Source organism: Chiloscyllium plagiosum, unplaced genomic scaffold, assembly GCF_037043375.1.
Source record: "Chiloscyllium plagiosum isolate Xiang-an unplaced genomic scaffold, Cpla_swu_hap1 HiC_scaffold_26, whole genome shotgun sequence".
NCBI classification, from domain to species: Eukaryota; Metazoa; Chordata; class Chondrichthyes; order Orectolobiformes; family Hemiscylliidae; genus Chiloscyllium; species Chiloscyllium plagiosum.
The window spans coordinates 56,047,233-56,065,742 of NW_028270164.1; the positions used below are offsets into that span (position 1 = coordinate 56,047,233).

Sequence of the window (18,510 nt, forward strand, 5' to 3'; positions counted from 1 at the left end):
ACCCCATATAATGGCTTTGCCCTCATCAAAACTCTCCTGCCTCTATATAAATCCCCTGTTTGATCACTAATTGGTCCTACTTTTCCCTTTCCCATCCTTTTACTATTGCTCTGCTTTTAGAAGTAGATAGAAGTCTTTGAGATTTTCTTTTGTTGTGTGCCAATTCTTTTTCATAACCCCTCCTAACTTCTCATATTTACTTTTCCAACATCTTTCTGGACCCAGCTAAAATTCCAAATTAACTCAAATCTGAGCAAAACACTTTTCAACCAAGATGGCCATAAAAAAATATGTTTTCTTTGACATGAACCAAGACCAATAATTATCTGGAGCCATGTGCTTTCCAAGAAATGCCTTTTAAGGAAAACTTTTATATTGATCGTTTGTTTTTGAAACTATCAATCCAGGTGTCTCCATTACCTTAAACTCAAGTACGTAAACATTACTATATATGAAGCCATGATATTGATAAAGTCAGATTTTAATGATTGTATCTTTCTGCTGTGGCCTGAAATCAAAATCTTTTTACAGTCTGTCATGCAGGCTTTCTGTTGGTAACTGCTTGTGGACCAGTTGGTAAAATGCTGGCAATATCATGAAGTAAAATATTAAGGTATATTAGGAAGAACCAAGACCTCGTCTTGTGTTTCTTCATCAGTCCAATTACCATCTTATTTGCCTTGATCCATAATTCCTTTTGTCATTTAGTATTTCCAACCTGAAAGTTTATCTCACAACTTCTAAGTTAACGTTTTAGCTCTCTGCAGATGTCACCTGACTGGCAGCTATTTCCATTTCTGTTGTTTGTGAAACCTACCAGGACTTTGCTGTCCCTTAGCTGTTGCCACCTTGTGTATACACTCTGTCAGAAGCTGGATTTGGGGACTTTTTTTTTAATTCACTTGTAGGATGTGGGTGTTTCTGGCTCAACCATTCTTTATACTGTTAAGTAAATAATAGGGAGCTGCTGCCTTGAACCTCTACAGTTCACATGCCACATGTTGACCCACAATGTTGTTGGGGACGGAATTCCAGGATTTGATTTGATTTATTCTTTTTGAATGTACCGAGTAAAAAATATTGTTTTACATGCTATCCAGACAAATCATACCTTACATGAGTACATCAGGGTAATAGAACAGAATGCAAAATATAGAATTACAGCTACAAAGAAGGCGCAGAGAAAGAACAACTCTAATGTGAGTCATACGTCTGATAACATCAGGAAGATGCTGTACTTGAATCTGCTGGTACATGTTATCAATTTTTTCTATCTTCTGTCTCATGGAAGAGGATGGGAGAGAGTATAATGGGGTGGGAGGGGTCTTTGATTATGTTGACTGTTTTCCTGAGGCAGCATGAAGTATAGACTTAGTCATTGGAAGGAAGGCTTGTTTGCATGATGGACTGAGCTGTGTTCACAACTCTCTGTAATTTCTAGTGGTCTTGGGCAGACCAATTGCCATGCCAGCTGTAATGCATCCGGATAGGACACTTTCTATGGTGCATCTATAAAAATTGATGAGTCATTGTCAACATGCCAAATTTCCTTAGCCTCTGACGAAGTAGAGGCATTGGAGCATTTTCTTGAATGTAGAGTCGACGTGGATGACCAGGACAGATTGTTGGTGATATTTACTCTTAAGAACTTGAAGCTCTTGACCATCTCCATCTCAGCACCACTGATAGAGATAGGTTGGCTCCTCCAGTCTGCTTCCTGAAGTTGATTTTTGATCCAGTGACAGTGAAGGAACCAGGATATATTTCCAAGTCAGTATGGTGAGTAGCTTAGAGGGGAACTTGCTGGTGATGATGTTCCCATGTATCTGCTGTTCTTCTAAATGGAAGTGGTTATGGGTTTGGAAGGTGCTGTGTCATATTTTTGGTGAAATTCTGCAGTAAAGCTTGTAGATAGTAGCAGTAGTGTATACTGAGCATCAGTGGTGGAGAAAGTGGATGTTTGTGGAAGTGGTGTCAGTCGAGTGAACTGCTTTGTCCTGGATGAAGTCAAGCTTCCTGAGTGTTGTTGGAGCTGCATTCATCCAGGCAAGTGGGGAGTACTCCATTATGCTCCTGACTTTGCAATGTAAATGGTGGACAGACTTTGGGGAGTAGGGAGGTGAGTTACATGGTGCAGTGTTCATAACCTCTAGCCTGCTCTTGTAGCCAAAATTTATCATTTAAACCTGTTGAGAGATATTATTACACACCTCTAGAGCTGCTAGGACTTGAATCTAGGCCTCCTGACTCAGGGACACCAATACATCATCACCAGACCCTAAAATGTTACGAAGTGAGCACCTAGATTTGAACCACCAGTATTTATATGTCGGGTCCAGTTGAGTATTAACCTCCCAGGATGTTGGCAGTGGGGGTCAGGAGCTGAATGGTCCTGGTGGAATCCAAACTGAGTGTCAATGAGCAGGTTATTATTAAACAAGTGTTGAATGATAACGCTGTTGATAATAACTTCCATTAAGACTGATGGAGCTGTTGGTCTTGTCCAGGTTGGTCTTATCCTGTTTTTTGTATATTATACGTAACTGGACAATTTTCCACATTGTCGAGTAGTTGTCAGTATTGTAGCTGTATTGGAATTACTGGATATATTTTGGTACATTGAACATGAGGTTTCACACTTCAGACATCTTTCTCTACTTTTTAAAGTAGATGATGGCAAGAAGATCAGTTAATGAAATCTAAAATATTAAACTTTTTTGTTTTCCAAATTCATTGTTTTCTCTCTTCCAGAATAATTGAGTTGAATGGAGGACAACCCCCACTAACATATAAACGATTCCAGACTCTAATCAGCCAGATGGACCCTCCAGAGCCACCAGTGGAAACTATTAGTGAGAGAAGTCTTGGAAAGTCCACAATATTGGTATTGGATGATCATAATGAGAAATATGGTGTTCCATCCTTGGAAGAGCTTGGTATGCATATTCATTATTTATTTGAGATAGAGCCTTTTTTTTTCTGTTTTGCCTTCTCTCATTTCCACCCCAGTAAAGCATTAACCTGCACCTTTGGATTGCTAGTTCAGTAATATTACTACTATGTTACCCTGCCTTTAGACTGATGCAGTAATTGGCTGAACAAAGGATATATTGTAGTGATATTGGAAAGTATATGACTAGTCATTTTCCATAGGGATATATGAAGATTTAACTATTCATCATTTTTTAGTAATGTCTCATAATGGTGTAGAGACCCACATATCCAGGTTTGGGATGATCCATAACTTAGTAATATTAGAGACAGAAGCAAAAAGTAAGAAATGTTGGTAATTTAACATAAAAATATTGGGATTACCATGAGATCACAGCTAAAGTATTACATGTTTGTATCTAACTCACCTGACTGACATTACATCTCAAATCTTAGAGTCAGATAACATGGAAACAGACCCTTCAGTCCAACTCGACTGTGCCAACCAGATATCCTAAACTGATCTAGTCCCATTTGCCAGCATTTGGCCCATATCCTTCTAAATCCTTCCTATTCATATACCCATCTAGATGCCTTTTAAATGTTACATTGCATCTGCCTCCACCACCTCTTCTGGCAGCTCATTCCATACACACCACCCCTTGCATTAAAATGTTGCCACTCAAGTCCCTTTTAAATCTTTCCCCTCTCACCTCAAACCTCTAGTTTTGGACTCCCCTATCCTGGACAAAAGACCTTGGCTACTCCCCCTATCCCTGCCCTGCATGATTTTCTATACCTCAATAAAGTCACCCCTCAGCCTCTGATGTTTCAGGATAAAAAGGCCCCGTCTTTCCCAATCTTTCCCTATTGCTCAGACCCTCCAAACCCTGCAACATCCTTGTAAATCTTATCTGAACCTTTTCTAGTTTAACAACATCTCTCCTATGAAGGGCAAACAGACTTGAAGTGCCCTCACCAATGTTCTGAACAGCTACAACATAACATCCCAACTCCTATCCTCAATGCACTGACCAATGAAGGCAAGCATGCCAAACACCTTCTTCACCACCCTGTCTGCCTGCAACTTCACTTTCAAGGAACTGTGCACCTGCACCCCAAGTCTCTTTGTTCAGCAACACTCTCCAAAGCCTTGCCATTAACTGTATAAGTCCGGCCATGGTCTACCTTAAAATGAACCATCTCACATTTATCTAAATTAAAGTCCATTCACCACTCCTCAGTCTATTGACCCATCTGATTAAGGTCCCATTGTTAACCTCCATCACTGTCCACTACACCACCAATTTTGGTGTCATCTGTAAACTTACTAATCATACCTTCTATATTCACATCCAAATCATTTATATAAATGATGAAAAACTGTCTTTATGGCACACCGCTGGTCACAAGCACCCAGTCTTAAAAAAAAAATTGTCTACCACCACCGTCGGTTTCCTGCATTCAAGTCAATTTTATGTCCAATTGTCTTGGCACCCCACCCCTAGATTCCATGAGATCCAATCTTTTTAACCAGTATACCATGCGGAACTTTGTCAAACACCTTGCTGAAATCCATACTGACAACATTTACCACTGTGCCTTCATTAATCTTCCATGTCACCTCTTCAAAAAGCTCAATCAAGTTGTAAGTCTCAATTTCTCACACATAGTCATGTGGACTATCCCTGAGCAGTCCTTGCCTTTCCAAATAAATGTAAATAGTCCTCAGAACACCCTCCAACAACTTACCAAGTACTGACATCCTGCTTACAGGTCTATAGTTTTCTGGCTTTTCCATACCACCTTTCTTAAATAAAGACAGCATGTTAGCCATCCTCCAGTCTTCTAGCACCTCACCCATGGCTGACGATATTACCATTATCTCTGCAATCTCTTCCCTTGCTTCCCACAACAGTTTAGAATGCACATGATGAAATTCTGGGGATTTATCTATCTTAATGCATTTTCTTCTGTAAAATAGACTTCAAGATATCACTATATTTTTCCCCCAAGTTCCCTAGCTTCCATGTCCATCTCCACAGTAAATACTGATGCAAAATATTTGTTTAATATCTCACCCATCTCCTGTGGTTCCATAGATAGACAGCCTTGTTAATCTTCAAGTGGCCCTATTCTCTCCATAGTTACTCTTTTTCCCTTAATGTGCTTATACAATATATTTGAATTCTCCTTATCCCTATTTACCAAAGCTATCTCATTTCCCCTTTTTGCTCTCCTGATCGTCATCTTGTGTATAACTCGTCCTGCCGATATGGTCCTCAAGAAATTCATTTGATCCCAGCTGTCTATACCTAACATATGCCCCCTTTTTCTTGACCAAAGTCTCAATTTCTCTTGTCATCCAACTTTCCCTACATCTACCAGCCTTGCCGTTTGCACTAACAGGAACATACTGTCTCTGAACTCTCATTATCTAATTTTTGAAGGGCTCCCCTTTGCCTGTGAGTAGTCTCCCCAATCAACTTTTGAAAGTCCTTGCATATTACCATCAAAATTGGCCCTACACCAATTTAGAGCTTTAACTTTTACATCAGTTCTATCCTTTTACATAACTATTTTAAAACTAATAGAATTATGATCACTTGCCACAAAGTGCTCTCTCACTGACACCTCAGTAACTTGCCCTAAGAGAAGGTCAAGTTTTGCTCCTTCTCTAATGGGTACATCCAAATATTGTACAAAAAGAAATTTCTTGTACACAGTTAACAAATTCCTCTCTGTCCAAGCCTGTAACACTATGGCAGTCCCAGTCCATGTTTGGAAAGTTAAAATCCCCTACAATTACAACTCTATTATTCTTACAGAAATGAGATCTCCTTACACATTTGCTTCTCAATTTTTCACTGACCATTTTGGGAGTCTACAGTACAATCCCCATAAGGTGATCATCCTTTTCTTATTTCTCAGGTTCTCCATATGACTTCACTGTACATTCTCCTGGAAATATCTTCCCTAAGCACAACTCTAATCTTATCCTTAACCAAAAATGTCACTCACCCTACTGTGCAGAGGATGTAAAGGGTCTCCAGAGAGAATTAAATAGGTTAAATGAGTGGGCAAGGGTCTGACAGATGGAGTACAGTATTGGTAAATGTGAGGTATCCACTTTGAAAGTAAAAATAGTAGGTCAGGTATTATTTAAATGGTGAAAGATTGCAGCATGCTGTTGTGCAGGAGGATTTACAAGTGCTCATACATGAATCGCTAATAGTTGATTTGCAGGTGCAACAGGTAATCAGGAAGACAAATGGAATATTGGCTTTCATTGCTAGATGGATTGAATTTATGAGCAGCGACATTCTGCTGCAATTGTACAAGGTGTTGGTGAGGTCTCACCTCAAGTGTTGTGTGGCGTTCTGGTCTCCTTACTTGAGGAAGGACACACTGGCTTTGGAGGCAGTGCAGAGGAGGTTCACCAGGTTGATTTCAGGAATGAGGGGGTTACCCTATGAGGAGAGGTTGAGCTGCCTGGGACTGTACTCACTAGAGGTTAGAAGAATCAGAAGGGATCTTATCGAAACATAAAAAATTATGAGGGATAGATAAGTTAGAGGCAGGCAAGTTGTTTCCGCTGGTGGGTAACACTAGGACTAGGAGACATGGCCTCATGATTAGGGGGAGTAGACTTAAGACAGAGATGAGGAGGAACTACTTTTACCAGAGTGCAGTGAATCTATGGAATTCTCTGCGGAAGGAAGCAGTAGAGGCAGCTTCATTAAATATATTCAAGACACTGTTGGATGGGTTTTTGCACAGTAGGGGAATTAAGGGTTATGGGGTGAATGTAAGTAGGAGGAGCTGAGACAATGATTTTAGTGAATAGTGGAGCAGGCCTGATGGGCCAAATATCCTACTCTTGCTTCTCTGACTATGATTGCCCTCGTTTCTCTCCTTCCGATAGCATCTATATTCTGGAACGTTAAACATTAATAGTGTGCAAGATTCTTTGAGTTTTAATATTTCATAAAGACTTGCATGTATGTATTAAAACTGTTCCACGTTAACTTATATAATTGACGATGTTAAATATTGTCCATCAATTTTCCTCCATTATAATAGCTCCTGAACCCTTTCAACTTTAATCTAGAGACTCTGCATTGATTTGCAAGGATTCAAGTTCAGATTTTCCTGTCCCCAATTTAGCAAAATATTCTTTTGCAGAAAAGTTGAGACCTTTGATTAGATTAGATTACTTACAGTGTGGAAACAGGCCCTTCGGCCCAACAAGTCCACACCGCCCTGCCGAAGCGCAACCCGCCTATACCCCTACCTTTACTCCTTACCTAACACTACGGGCAATTTAACATGGCCAATTCACCTGACCTGCACATCTTTGGACTGTGGGAGGAAACCGGAGCACCCGGAGGAAACCCACGCAGACAAGGGGAGAATGTGCAAACTCCACACAGTCAGTCGCCTGAGGCGGGAATTGAACCCGGGTCTCTGGCGCTGTGAGGCAGCAGTGCTAACCACTGTGCCACCGTGCCGCCCACTTTGCTCTCAATCCACCAACCCGTGCAGCCTCTGACTCATTGCCTGTCCAGTGATGTTGCTTCCTGTTTCTATTCTTCCTTCCTCTGGCCCTGCTGACAGCTACCACACTGTCTACCACCCACATGTGTTTTGAACACTGGCTGATTCCTAATTCATCACCTTCCAACTCATCTCACAGTAGGGGATGGGTAGGTGTCCAATCTGCACCCTGCCCACCATATGTAGATACTTTTAATCAGCCTGTTAAAACATATTTCTGGAACAGGTGGAACTCCAGAAGTAGGGGTACTTCCACTGTACCACAGGAGCCCTTCCCCAATTTGTTCCCCATCCATAGTTGGCCTTGAATTGACTCGATTGCTAAACCATGAGTGAATCAAAGGGTCTGGAAATGCATGTTGGCCCGGCAGAGCAAGGATAGCAGACTTCGTTTTTCCTAAAGACCATCACTGAGTCAGGTAGGGCTTTTTTTTAAAAAAAAACAATCCATAATCATGTCATTAATTTTGACCATGAAATCTACTTTATATTTCATACCTATTAATTGAATTCAAATTTCACTCGCTGCTTTTGTTGGAATTTGTACCCACATCCTTTAACATGGGCCTCTGATTTACTGGTCCATTGATCTATAGAACTAGAATACGAGAATTATGTTACATAGACTACTCTTGGGCATAAAGGATTGGGATCTTGGAAGCAAATTGTAGGGTGCATATATTATTTTTATCAGGATACAGCTTATAATTACTGATTGCAAGAGTTAACTTAGAAGTCGGAGTCAGCTAAATTGGTGGTGCATTCACTGAAATAAAAAGGTAAGGGTTGATTTGATTTATGTTTTCAGGGTTTTTACAGAGAACAGGCAGAATACAGAGACAGAAACTACTTAATTTTCAGGTTGTAGGTTTGCTCGCTGAGCTGGTGGGTTTTTTCTCAGATGTTTCATCACCACACTAGGTAATATCATCAGTAAGCCTCTGATGAAGCTTTGGTGTTCTGTCCCATTTGCTATTTATGTGTCTTGGTTTATTGTGGTAGGTGATATCATTTCCAGTTCTGTTTCTGAGCAGTTGGTAAATCAGGTCCAAATCTATATGTTTGTTAGTGGAGTTCCAGTTTGAATGCCAGGCCTCTCGGAATTCCTGCGTGTGTCCTTGTTTAGCCTGTCCCAGGATGGATGTATTCACTCCAACTTGTGTCCCTTTTTGTATGTGCGTACAGATAGCAGTGATAGTTGGTCATGTCTTTTGGTGGCTAGTTAGTGCTGATGTATCCTGGTAGCTAGTTTCTTGCCCATTTGTCTGATGTAATGTTTGATGCAGTCCTTGCCGAGTATTTTGAAACTAACGTTTGCTCTGCTGGCTGTGGGTACGGGATCCTTTTAAATTCATCAGTAGCTGTTTTAGTGTGGTGATAGGTTTGTGTGCTACCATGATACCTAGTCGTCATCTCTGAAATGTCTTTGATGTATGGTATGATGGCTGGAGTTTCTGGGCATGTTGTGGCTTCCTTTTTAGGACTGTTGTACAGAATCAGCAGACTGCACTTATCGGGTAACCATTGTTCCTGAATATATTGTATTCTTTGGCTTCTCATAGTTCCTGGGTGCTGCAGTCTGTGGCTCGTTTAAATAATGTCCTCATGCAGCTCCACTTGTACATGTTGGGATGATTGCTCCTGTAGATAAGTATCTGGTCAGTGTGTGTGGCTTTTCTATAAATGCTGGTCTGCAGTTCTCCATTGGCTTTTTGTTCTACTGTGACATCCAAGAAGAGGAGTTGGTTGTTGTTCTTTTATTCATTTATAGAATTCCTTGAATCTATATAGTGTGGAAACAGACTATTAGGCTGAACAAGTCCACACTGACCCTCTGAAGAGTATCCCATCCAGACTCATTCCCCTACCCTATTACTCTATATTTCCCCTGACTAATGCATCTAATCTACACATCCCAGAACACTATGGGCAATTTAGCATGGCCAATTCACCTAACCTGCACATCTTTGGACAGTAGGAGGAAACTGGAGCACTCGGTGTACTCTTCCTCTTTGGTGGAACTTTATACAAGAAGCCAAGGAGAAACCCTTATAGAATGTATTCAGGAGCAACGGTTACCCGATAAGCGCAGTCTGCTGATTCCTGCACAGCAGACCTAAACGGAGACACAACATGCCCAGAGACTCCAGCAACCGTACCATATAAAGGCATTTGTGAGATGACAACTAGGCTACTCAACCCCTAGCCCAAAAACCTACCACACTGAAGCAGCTACTGATAATTTTAAGGGACCCCATACACACAGCCAGTAGAATGAATGTTATACATAAAATACTCTGCAAGGATTGCAACAAACTAGCAGGAAACTAGCCACCAGGATAAATGAGCACCAAGTAGCCACCAAAAAACATAGTTAAAAATCACAAAACACCAGGTTATAGTCCAACAGGTTTAATTCGAAGCACTAGCTTTCGGAGCACCGCCCCTTCATCAGGTGGCTGTGGAGGACACAATTGTAGCACTCAGAATTTATAGCAAAAGTTTATGGTGTGATGTAACTGAAATTATACATTGAAAAATACCTTGATTGCTTGTTGAGTCTTTCATCTGTTAGAATACCATGATAGTTTCACTATTTTCATATGTAAATCATAAAACTTTTTTTAAAAGTTACATTCTCAGGTTAACTGTAACAATTGGTGTCAGCCAGATAATATGTTGAAGGTGTTAGCCCCCTGTGTTCCCTGTCTGCGCCATAATGTTTAGACTGATTCTAATCTAAAAAGTGAGTTAACATAGTTTTACATGGATTCATGCAGGTTTTGAGCAAAATACAATGTAACTCTGCAAGTACAAATTCACCCCACAAAAGTATATGTGTATATACATCTGTGAATTAAACACATTGATCAGGACTTTGGGTCCAGTCCTTCAGAGTTCCCTATGTGCCCTCATCCCACGTACTTCTCATGTAGGCGACTTCTACTGCCTTCCAAAGATACACAAAGCCAATACACCAGGACATCCCATTGTATCAGGCAATAGGACCCTGTGTGAGAATCTCTCTGGCTATGTTGAAGGCATCTTGAAACTTGTTGTACAGGGGATGCCCAGCTTCTGTCGTGACACTACGGATCTCTTACAGAAACTCAGCACCCATGGACCAGTCAAACCGGGAACATTCCTCATCACAATGGATGTTTCAGCACTCTACACCAGCGTCCCTCACAATGACGGCATTGTGGCAACAGCCTCAGTACTCAACACCAACAATTGCCAATCTCCAAACACTGTCCTACAACTCATCCGCTTTATCCTTGATCACAACGTCTTCACCTTTGACAGCCAGTTCTTCATCCACACATGGAACAGCCATGGGGACCAAATTTGCACCCCATTATGCCAACATGTTCATGCACAGGTTCGAGCAAGACTTCTTCTCTATGTAGAACCTCCAACCAACATTATACACCAGGTATATAGACGTCATTTTCTTCCTCTGGACCCATGGCATGGAGTCACTGGTAAAACTACACAGTGGTATCAACAAGTTTCATCCCACCATCAAACTCACCATAGACTACTCTCGACTATCTGTCTCATTCGTGGACACATGCGTCTCCATCAAGGATGGACACCTCAGCATCACACTCTACCGCAAACCCACAGACAACCTCACAATGCTACACTTCTCCAGCTTCCACCTAAAACATTTTAAAACAGTCATTCCCTATGGACAAGCCCTACGCGTACACCAGATCTGTTCAGATGAGGAGGAATGTGACGGGCACCGAGAAGTACTTGGGGATGCCCTCATAAGAACGGGGTACGATGCTCAATTCATCGCCCACCAGTTCCAACATGCCACAGCAAGGAACCATAATGACCTCCTCAGGAGACAGACACATGCTGAGACTGACAGGGTACCCTTCGTTGTCCAGTACTTCCCAGGAGCTGAAAAACGATGCCACGTTCTTCATGACCTGCAACACGTTATCAATGAGGATGAGCACCTCACTAAGACCTTCCCCATGCCTCCACTGCTCACCTTTAAACAACCGCCAAACCTCAAACAAGTCATTGTTCGTAGCAAGCTGCCCGGCTTTCAGGACAACTCCATACAACCCTGTCACGGTAGGTGCTGCAAGACGTGTCAGAGTGTGGACATGGACACCACCATTACACGTGGGGACACCTCCCACCATATCAGTGGCAGGTATTCATGTGACTCAGCCAACGTTGTCTATCTTATACGTTGCACGCAAGATACATTGGGGAAACCGAGCAAAGGCTGTGGCAACGGATGAATGGGCACCACACAACAATCAACAGACAGGAGTCTTCACTCCCAGTTGGGGAACACTTCAGCGGTCCAGGACATTCGACCTTGGATCTTTGGGTGACCATCCTCCAAGGCGGACTTTGGGACAGGCAGCAGCAAAAAATAGCCGAGCAGAGGCTGATAGCTAAGTTCCGTACCCATAGGGAGGGCCTTAACCAGGACCTTGGGTTCATGTAACAGTACAGGTGACCACCATTGCACTGTACACACACACACATACACAGACACGCACACAGACGCTCACATACACTCACATGTGCATCCTCTCACAGACTTAGACAACTTTACACTCACACACACATATACACTTACTCTCACACTCTCAACCCCCAACCACCCACCGACCCCCACTCTCTCTCTCTCTCTCTCACACACACACACACACATACAAAAACCCACATGCACACATATGCATACATGTATGTGGGGTGAATTTGTACTTGCAGAGTTACATTGTTGCTCAAAAACTGCATGAATCCATGTAAGACTATGTTAACTCACTTTTTAGATTAGAATCAGTCTAAATGTTATGGCACAGACAGGTTACACAGGGGGCTAACACCTTCAACATATTATCTGGCTGACACCAATTGTTACAGTTAACCTGAGAATGTAACTTTTTAAAAAAGTTTTGTGATTTACATATGAAAATAGTGAAACTATCATGGTATTCTAACAGATGAAAGACTCAACAAACAATCAAGGTATTTTTCAATGTATAATTTCAGTTACATACATTTGCTATAAATTCTGAGTCCTACAATTGTGTCCTCCATAGCCACCCGATGAAGGGCGGTGCACCGATAGCTAGTGCTTCGAATTAAACCTGTTGGACTATAATCTGGTGTTGAGTGATTTTTAACTTTGTACACCCCAGTCCAACACCGGCATCTCCAAATCACGACCAACTATCACTGGTATCCATACACACAGGTGAAGAGGGATACCAGTTCGACTGGGACAATACATCCACCTTTGGCGCAGGCAAAACAAAGGCGCACACAAGATTTCCCAGAGACCTGGCATTTAGACCGAAACTCCATTAACAAACATATAGATTTGGACCCCATTTATCAATCTCTGAAACAGAACAGGAAATTTTGTCAGCTATCACAACAAACCAAGACACCTAAATAGTAAGTGGGACAGAACACCGACACTTCACTGGGGGTTACTATTGATGTTACCTAGCATGGTGACAAAACTTCTGAGAACAAATCCACTAGCTCAGCAAGCAAACCTACAACCTGAATCAGAACCTGAGCTACAAGTCTTCTCCAGAATCTCAAACTACTTAACTTTGCATAGTCTAAGACTAGGGGATATAAATAAAAATTCAAGGCAGGCCTTTCAGGTCTGAAGTTAGGCAACATATTTACTCAAATGGTGGGAGAAATTTGGAATCTTCTTCGCTAAGTATTAAATCTGAGACTAATATGTTTTTCTAACTAACCAAAACTAGTAAGAGGTTGGAGGTAAACCAGTTGGGAGTTGATCTCTGATCAGCCATGTTCTTGTTGAATGGCAGCAGAACAGGTTTGAGGGACCAAAAAGCAATATCCTGATTCTACATTTAACTTTGGAGCATTTCGTTTTGAACTATTGCTGTCTGTTAGCTTTATAAATCTAAAATAGTAAACATTTGTACAGAACAAAAAGGCAACCGACTTTTAATTTTAATAACTGCTTAGATCAGGTTTTGAGCATAATTATTGAACAGTGTATTTGTCCAATCATATAAGCAAAATCTGAATTAATTATTGAGCCACAAGTTGAATCCTGAATATTTGTTAACTGCATTGCGCCTGACCATTTGTCTGTTTAGGTTTTGATACCGAAGGTCTGCCTTCTGCTGTGTGGCCAGGTGGGGAAACAGAGGCTTTAACTCGGCTGGAAAGACATTTGGAAAGAAAGGCAAGTGAAAAGCCTTTTAAATCTTCATTTGTTAATATTTTTACAACCCCAGAAACTCTACTTTGATTAGCCAAGTAGTTTTAGAACAATTCTGGCCAAAAAGCAGAAACTTGTTAAAACAAGCCTCAGTCAAAATGAGTAGCTCACCTGTGAGTATGCAATGGTGTTGAATCTCCTTAAAATAGAACTTTAATCTGTACTATGTGACAGTTTATCACTTTAATTTCTCTTGTAGGCATGGGTAGCAAACTTTGAAAGGCCCAGAATGAATGCCTTATCACTAATGGCAAGTCCCACAGGTCTCAGTCCATACCTTCGATTTGGCTGCCTGTCCTGTCGACTCTTCTACTTCAAGCTAACAGAATTATATAAAAATGTAAGTTTCTGAGAATTGAATTTTTGTTTTACTATTGCGAGCTGCCTAGTATTGATCAAGCAATTAAAAAACACTCAATTTTGAGATTTTTGCTAAATAGGTGCTTTTCAATAAGATAATGCATTTCTGACATCTCAAAGAAGCATAACAGCTTGCTTGGGAGAAATGGAAACTGCTGCATATAAGTATTTGTATTTTGCTGTTTGTGACAAATGCTAATATTCCTAGATGTAAGTTTGCTCGCTGAGCTGTAAGGTTCATTCTCCGATGTTTCGTCACCATACTGGTAACATCATCGGTGAGCCACTGATGATGTTACCTAGTATGGTGACGAAACATCTGAAAATGAACCTTCCAGCTCAGCGAGCAAACTTACATCCAGAACCTCAACTTGAGCTGCAAATCTTCTCAAAACACACTAACACCTATGGGCGCAATATGCTAAAACTGGCCTGAAAATGGGCAATCAATGCCATCCAATAGAGCACCACCCGCGAACAGCTAATATTTCTAATTATGAAGTGCAGCGTCAAAATGTGAAACTACTAAACAAACCACTAATTTATTTACTTTCTTTTTATTGGTGTTGGTTCAAAGTTGCTACTCAATTCATGCATCAACTGTTAAAAATCTGGTTGCAGCTTGTATATTGGATATCGGTAGTACAAACAGGAAGATTTTTATATTAATTTTTAAGCTTGCCCCAACGTTTTATCTTCACTATGGATGTGCAGTCCTTAAACACGTCCATACCCCAGTTGGACAGCCTTCAGGTCCTCAGCTTCTTCCCCTCCAACAGACCTATCCAGTCCTCCTCCGCCTCGCCAAACTTGTCCTCACCCTCAATAACTTTTCCTTCATCTCTTTCCATTTCCTCCAAATCCAGGGGGTGGCCATGGGCACTCAGATGGGGCCTAGCTCTGCCTGCCTCTTTGTCAGCTATGTTGAACAGTCCCTCTTCAGTACCTACACAAGAAATGCGCCCCAACTCTTCCACCGTTATACTGATGACTGCATCGGTGAAGCATTCTGCGCCCATGCTGAACTGGAGCAGTTCATCGAATTCACCCAAAACTTGCACCCCACCCTTAAATTCACATTATCTATCTCAAACACCTCCCTCCTGTTTCTTGACCTCTTCATTTCCATCTATGAGGGCAGATTACAGATAGTCATTTACTATAAACCCACAGACACCGATAGCTATCTGGACTACATCTCCTCCCACCAGTATCCTGCAAGACTGCATCCTGTTTTCCCAATTCCTTCGCATTTGTCGCATCTGCTTGGATGAGGAGACATTCCACTCCCAAGCATCCCAGATAGCCACCTTTTTGAACAATGTACTCCCCCCCCACCCCCACTTTGTCATCCAGACAGCCCTTCACTGTACCTCTTCCATTCCCCACTCCACTGCTCTAAACCGCCCTCTCCAAATGTAATAAAGGCAGGGAGTCTTTGTGCTCATCCACCACCCCACCAGCCTCCGCATCATCCTTAAACACTTCCACCACTCCAATTAGAGCCCACCACTAAGAACATCTTCCCTTCCCCACCCCTCTCTGCCTTCCGCAAGGACCATTCCCTTTGCCAATCCTTGGTTTGTGCCACCCGCCCCACCATATTCCCTGAACCCCTGGTACCTTTCCCTGCAACTGTAAAAGATGCAAAACCTGCTTGCACACCACCACCCTCCTCTCCATCCAGGACCCCAAACAGTCCTCCCAGATGACCTCCCAGTTCACCTTTCTCTCCTCCATCCTAGTTTACTGTATCTAGTGCTCACGATGTGGTCTTCTCTGCATCAGTGAGACCAAACATAAGCGAAGGGCACATTTCACTGATCATTTCAGCCGGGCCCACAGGGGCCAACCTGACCTCCCAGTCACAGCCTATTTCAATTCCCTTCCCATGCCACAGTGAGTCAGCAAGTTGGACAAACAACATGTCATCTTCTGGCTGGGCAGCCTACGGCCTAGAGAACACAACATTGAGTTCTCAAATTTCAAATAACCTTCCGTCCAATTAACCAATTCCCTTTCCAGCCCCTCCTTCTCCCCTCCATTCCTCTGATGACCCTTCCAGCTACCAACCAAATTCATTCCTCCCAGCGACCAATCAGAACGTACATTCTACCTGTGTTCACCTATCACTACCTCAGAGCTCCACCCCTCCTCACCCAAACCGCTCCCCCACACTCACCCCCTTTTATCAGCAACTCCCCTTACCCCCACAACCAGAACCGAAGAAGGGTTGCACCCAAAACATTGACTTCTCCACTTCATGCTAGCAGGTTTGCTGTGTTCTTCCAGCATCCCACTTGTCTGCAGTGTACCATGGTTGGACAACCTTCACTCCCTCAGCTTCTTCCTCTCCAACAGACATCCAGTCCCCTTCCACCAATACCCTCTTCCGTCATTATTAATAGCTTTTCCTTTAACTCTGCCAATTTCCTCCAAATCCAGCAGGTGGCCATGAGCACTCTGATGAGCCCTAGCTGTGCCTGTCTCTTTGTCAGCTACTTTGAACAGTCCTTCTTCAGTACCTACTCAAGAAATGTGCCCCAACTCTTCCACTGTTACATCGATGACTGCATCGGTGCAGCTGAACTGGAGCAGTTCATCATCTTCGCCCACAACTTCGACCCCGCCCTTCAATTCACATGGTCATCCTGGAGTTCATCAAAACTGTTTTGTGCAGGGAACTTTGCAATTTTCAGGTCACATTTTAGAGCTCTAAAGTAACAGCTTTTACCATCCAATATAAAATGACAGCATGTAAGGAGACCATTCAACACATTGTGTCTGTGCCACTTCCTTCTCATTGTCTATTCTTCTGGGGCCTGCAATCTTTTTCATTACAACTAATTTTCAAACAGAACTTGGATTATTATTAAGTCTCATCCACCACTTTGCAATTGATGAACATTACTGCGGATTCATTTGACTCTTATCAAAAGACACTGGTTAAAATTGTTTGTTGGGATTAAGAGATGGATATCTTTGAGACATTTCTCTGTCAGTAAATATATAAGTATTTATGTAAGAAGTAGGAAAAGTAGGTAATTCACCCCCTCAAGCCTGCTCACCCATTCATGATGATCATGACTGATTCCATCTCAACACCACTCCCACTTTCTTGCCGTTCCATGACCCTTCAAACTGTGATCAATTTTTTTTAAAAATCTATCAAGCACCACCTTAAATTTACTCAATGTTCAAGCATCCACCGTACTCTGGGGTAGTGGATTCCACAGATTCACGATCGTTTGAGAGAAGCATTTTCTCCTCGTATATGTTTTAAATCCAGTACCCTTTATCATAATCTTTTCTCTGGAGTACCCCATTAGATGAAATATTTTCTCTGACTAATGTTTCAGTCGCCTTTGGCATTTAATATACCTGCATTAGATCTTCTCTCATTCTTTTGTGCATAAACTATTCAATCTCCCTTCATAAGACAAACCTCTCACCTCTGGAATCAATCTAGTGAATAAAATAAAACAAAGAACAGCGGATGCTGAAAATCTGAAACAAAAACAGAAGCTGCTGGAGAAACTCAGCAAGTGAGGAGAAAGCAGAGTTAACACTGAGTCCAGTGACTCTTCTTCAGAACAGTTCTGTGAAAAGTCACTGAACTCAAAACATTAATTCAGCTTTCTCCCCACAGACGTTGCCAGATCTTTTGAGTTTCTCCAGCATTTTTTTATTTTGGTATCAATCTAGTGAACCTCCTTGGATCTGCCTCCAAAGTGACTACAACTAGTCTATGTCAAGTATGCTCCCACCTATTCCTATATCCTTGTCCTTGGCCCATATCCATCCAACCCTTTCCTTTTCATAAACTTATCCAAATGTCTTTTTAACTTTACCTGCATCCATCACTTTCTCTGCCAATTCATTCAACACACTAACCACACTGTGTAAAAAAAACACAGTTGCCTCTCATGTCCTTTTTCAATCTTTCTCTTCTCTCACCTTTTAAAAATATGCCTTCTTGTGTTGAACTCCTCCACCCTAAGGAAAAGACCCTTACTATTCATCTTATGTATGCCCCTTATGATTTTATAAACCTCTATAAGGTCATCCTACCTCCTACCCTCCAGCCAAAAAGGGTCCCAATCTTTCCAGTCTATTTTTATATCTCATCCTCAATTCCCAGCAACATCCTGGTAAATACTTTCCGAACTCTCTCCAGTTTAATAATATCCTTCCTATGACAGGGTGAATAGAACTGCACACAATTCTCCAGAAGTGGCCTCACCAACGTCCTGTACAAGCTCAAGATGACAATGCAACCCCTATAACTCAAAGGTCTGAGCATTGATGGCAAGCATGCTAAATGCCTTCTTAACTACCCTGTCTACCTGTGACACAAATTTCAAAGAATTATGTATCTGAATCCCGAGGTGTCTCTGTTCTATGATACT

At 41.9% G+C, this 18,510-nt stretch overlaps 1 protein-coding gene across 1 annotated transcript in view; it reads left to right on the forward strand.

Moving 5' to 3' along the window:
* Positions 1 to 18,510, forward strand: part of LOC122563330 (cryptochrome-1-like) — a 97,032-nt gene that overhangs the window by 17,982 nt on the left and 60,540 nt on the right. Inside the window, exons 4-6 of the mRNA XM_043717068.2 lie at positions 2,752 to 2,936; positions 13,617 to 13,705; positions 13,941 to 14,081. Coding sequence (XP_043573003.2) covers positions 2,752 to 2,936; positions 13,617 to 13,705; positions 13,941 to 14,081 — 415 coding nt within the window. The remainder of the gene's footprint in view (positions 1 to 2,751; positions 2,937 to 13,616; positions 13,706 to 13,940; positions 14,082 to 18,510) is intronic.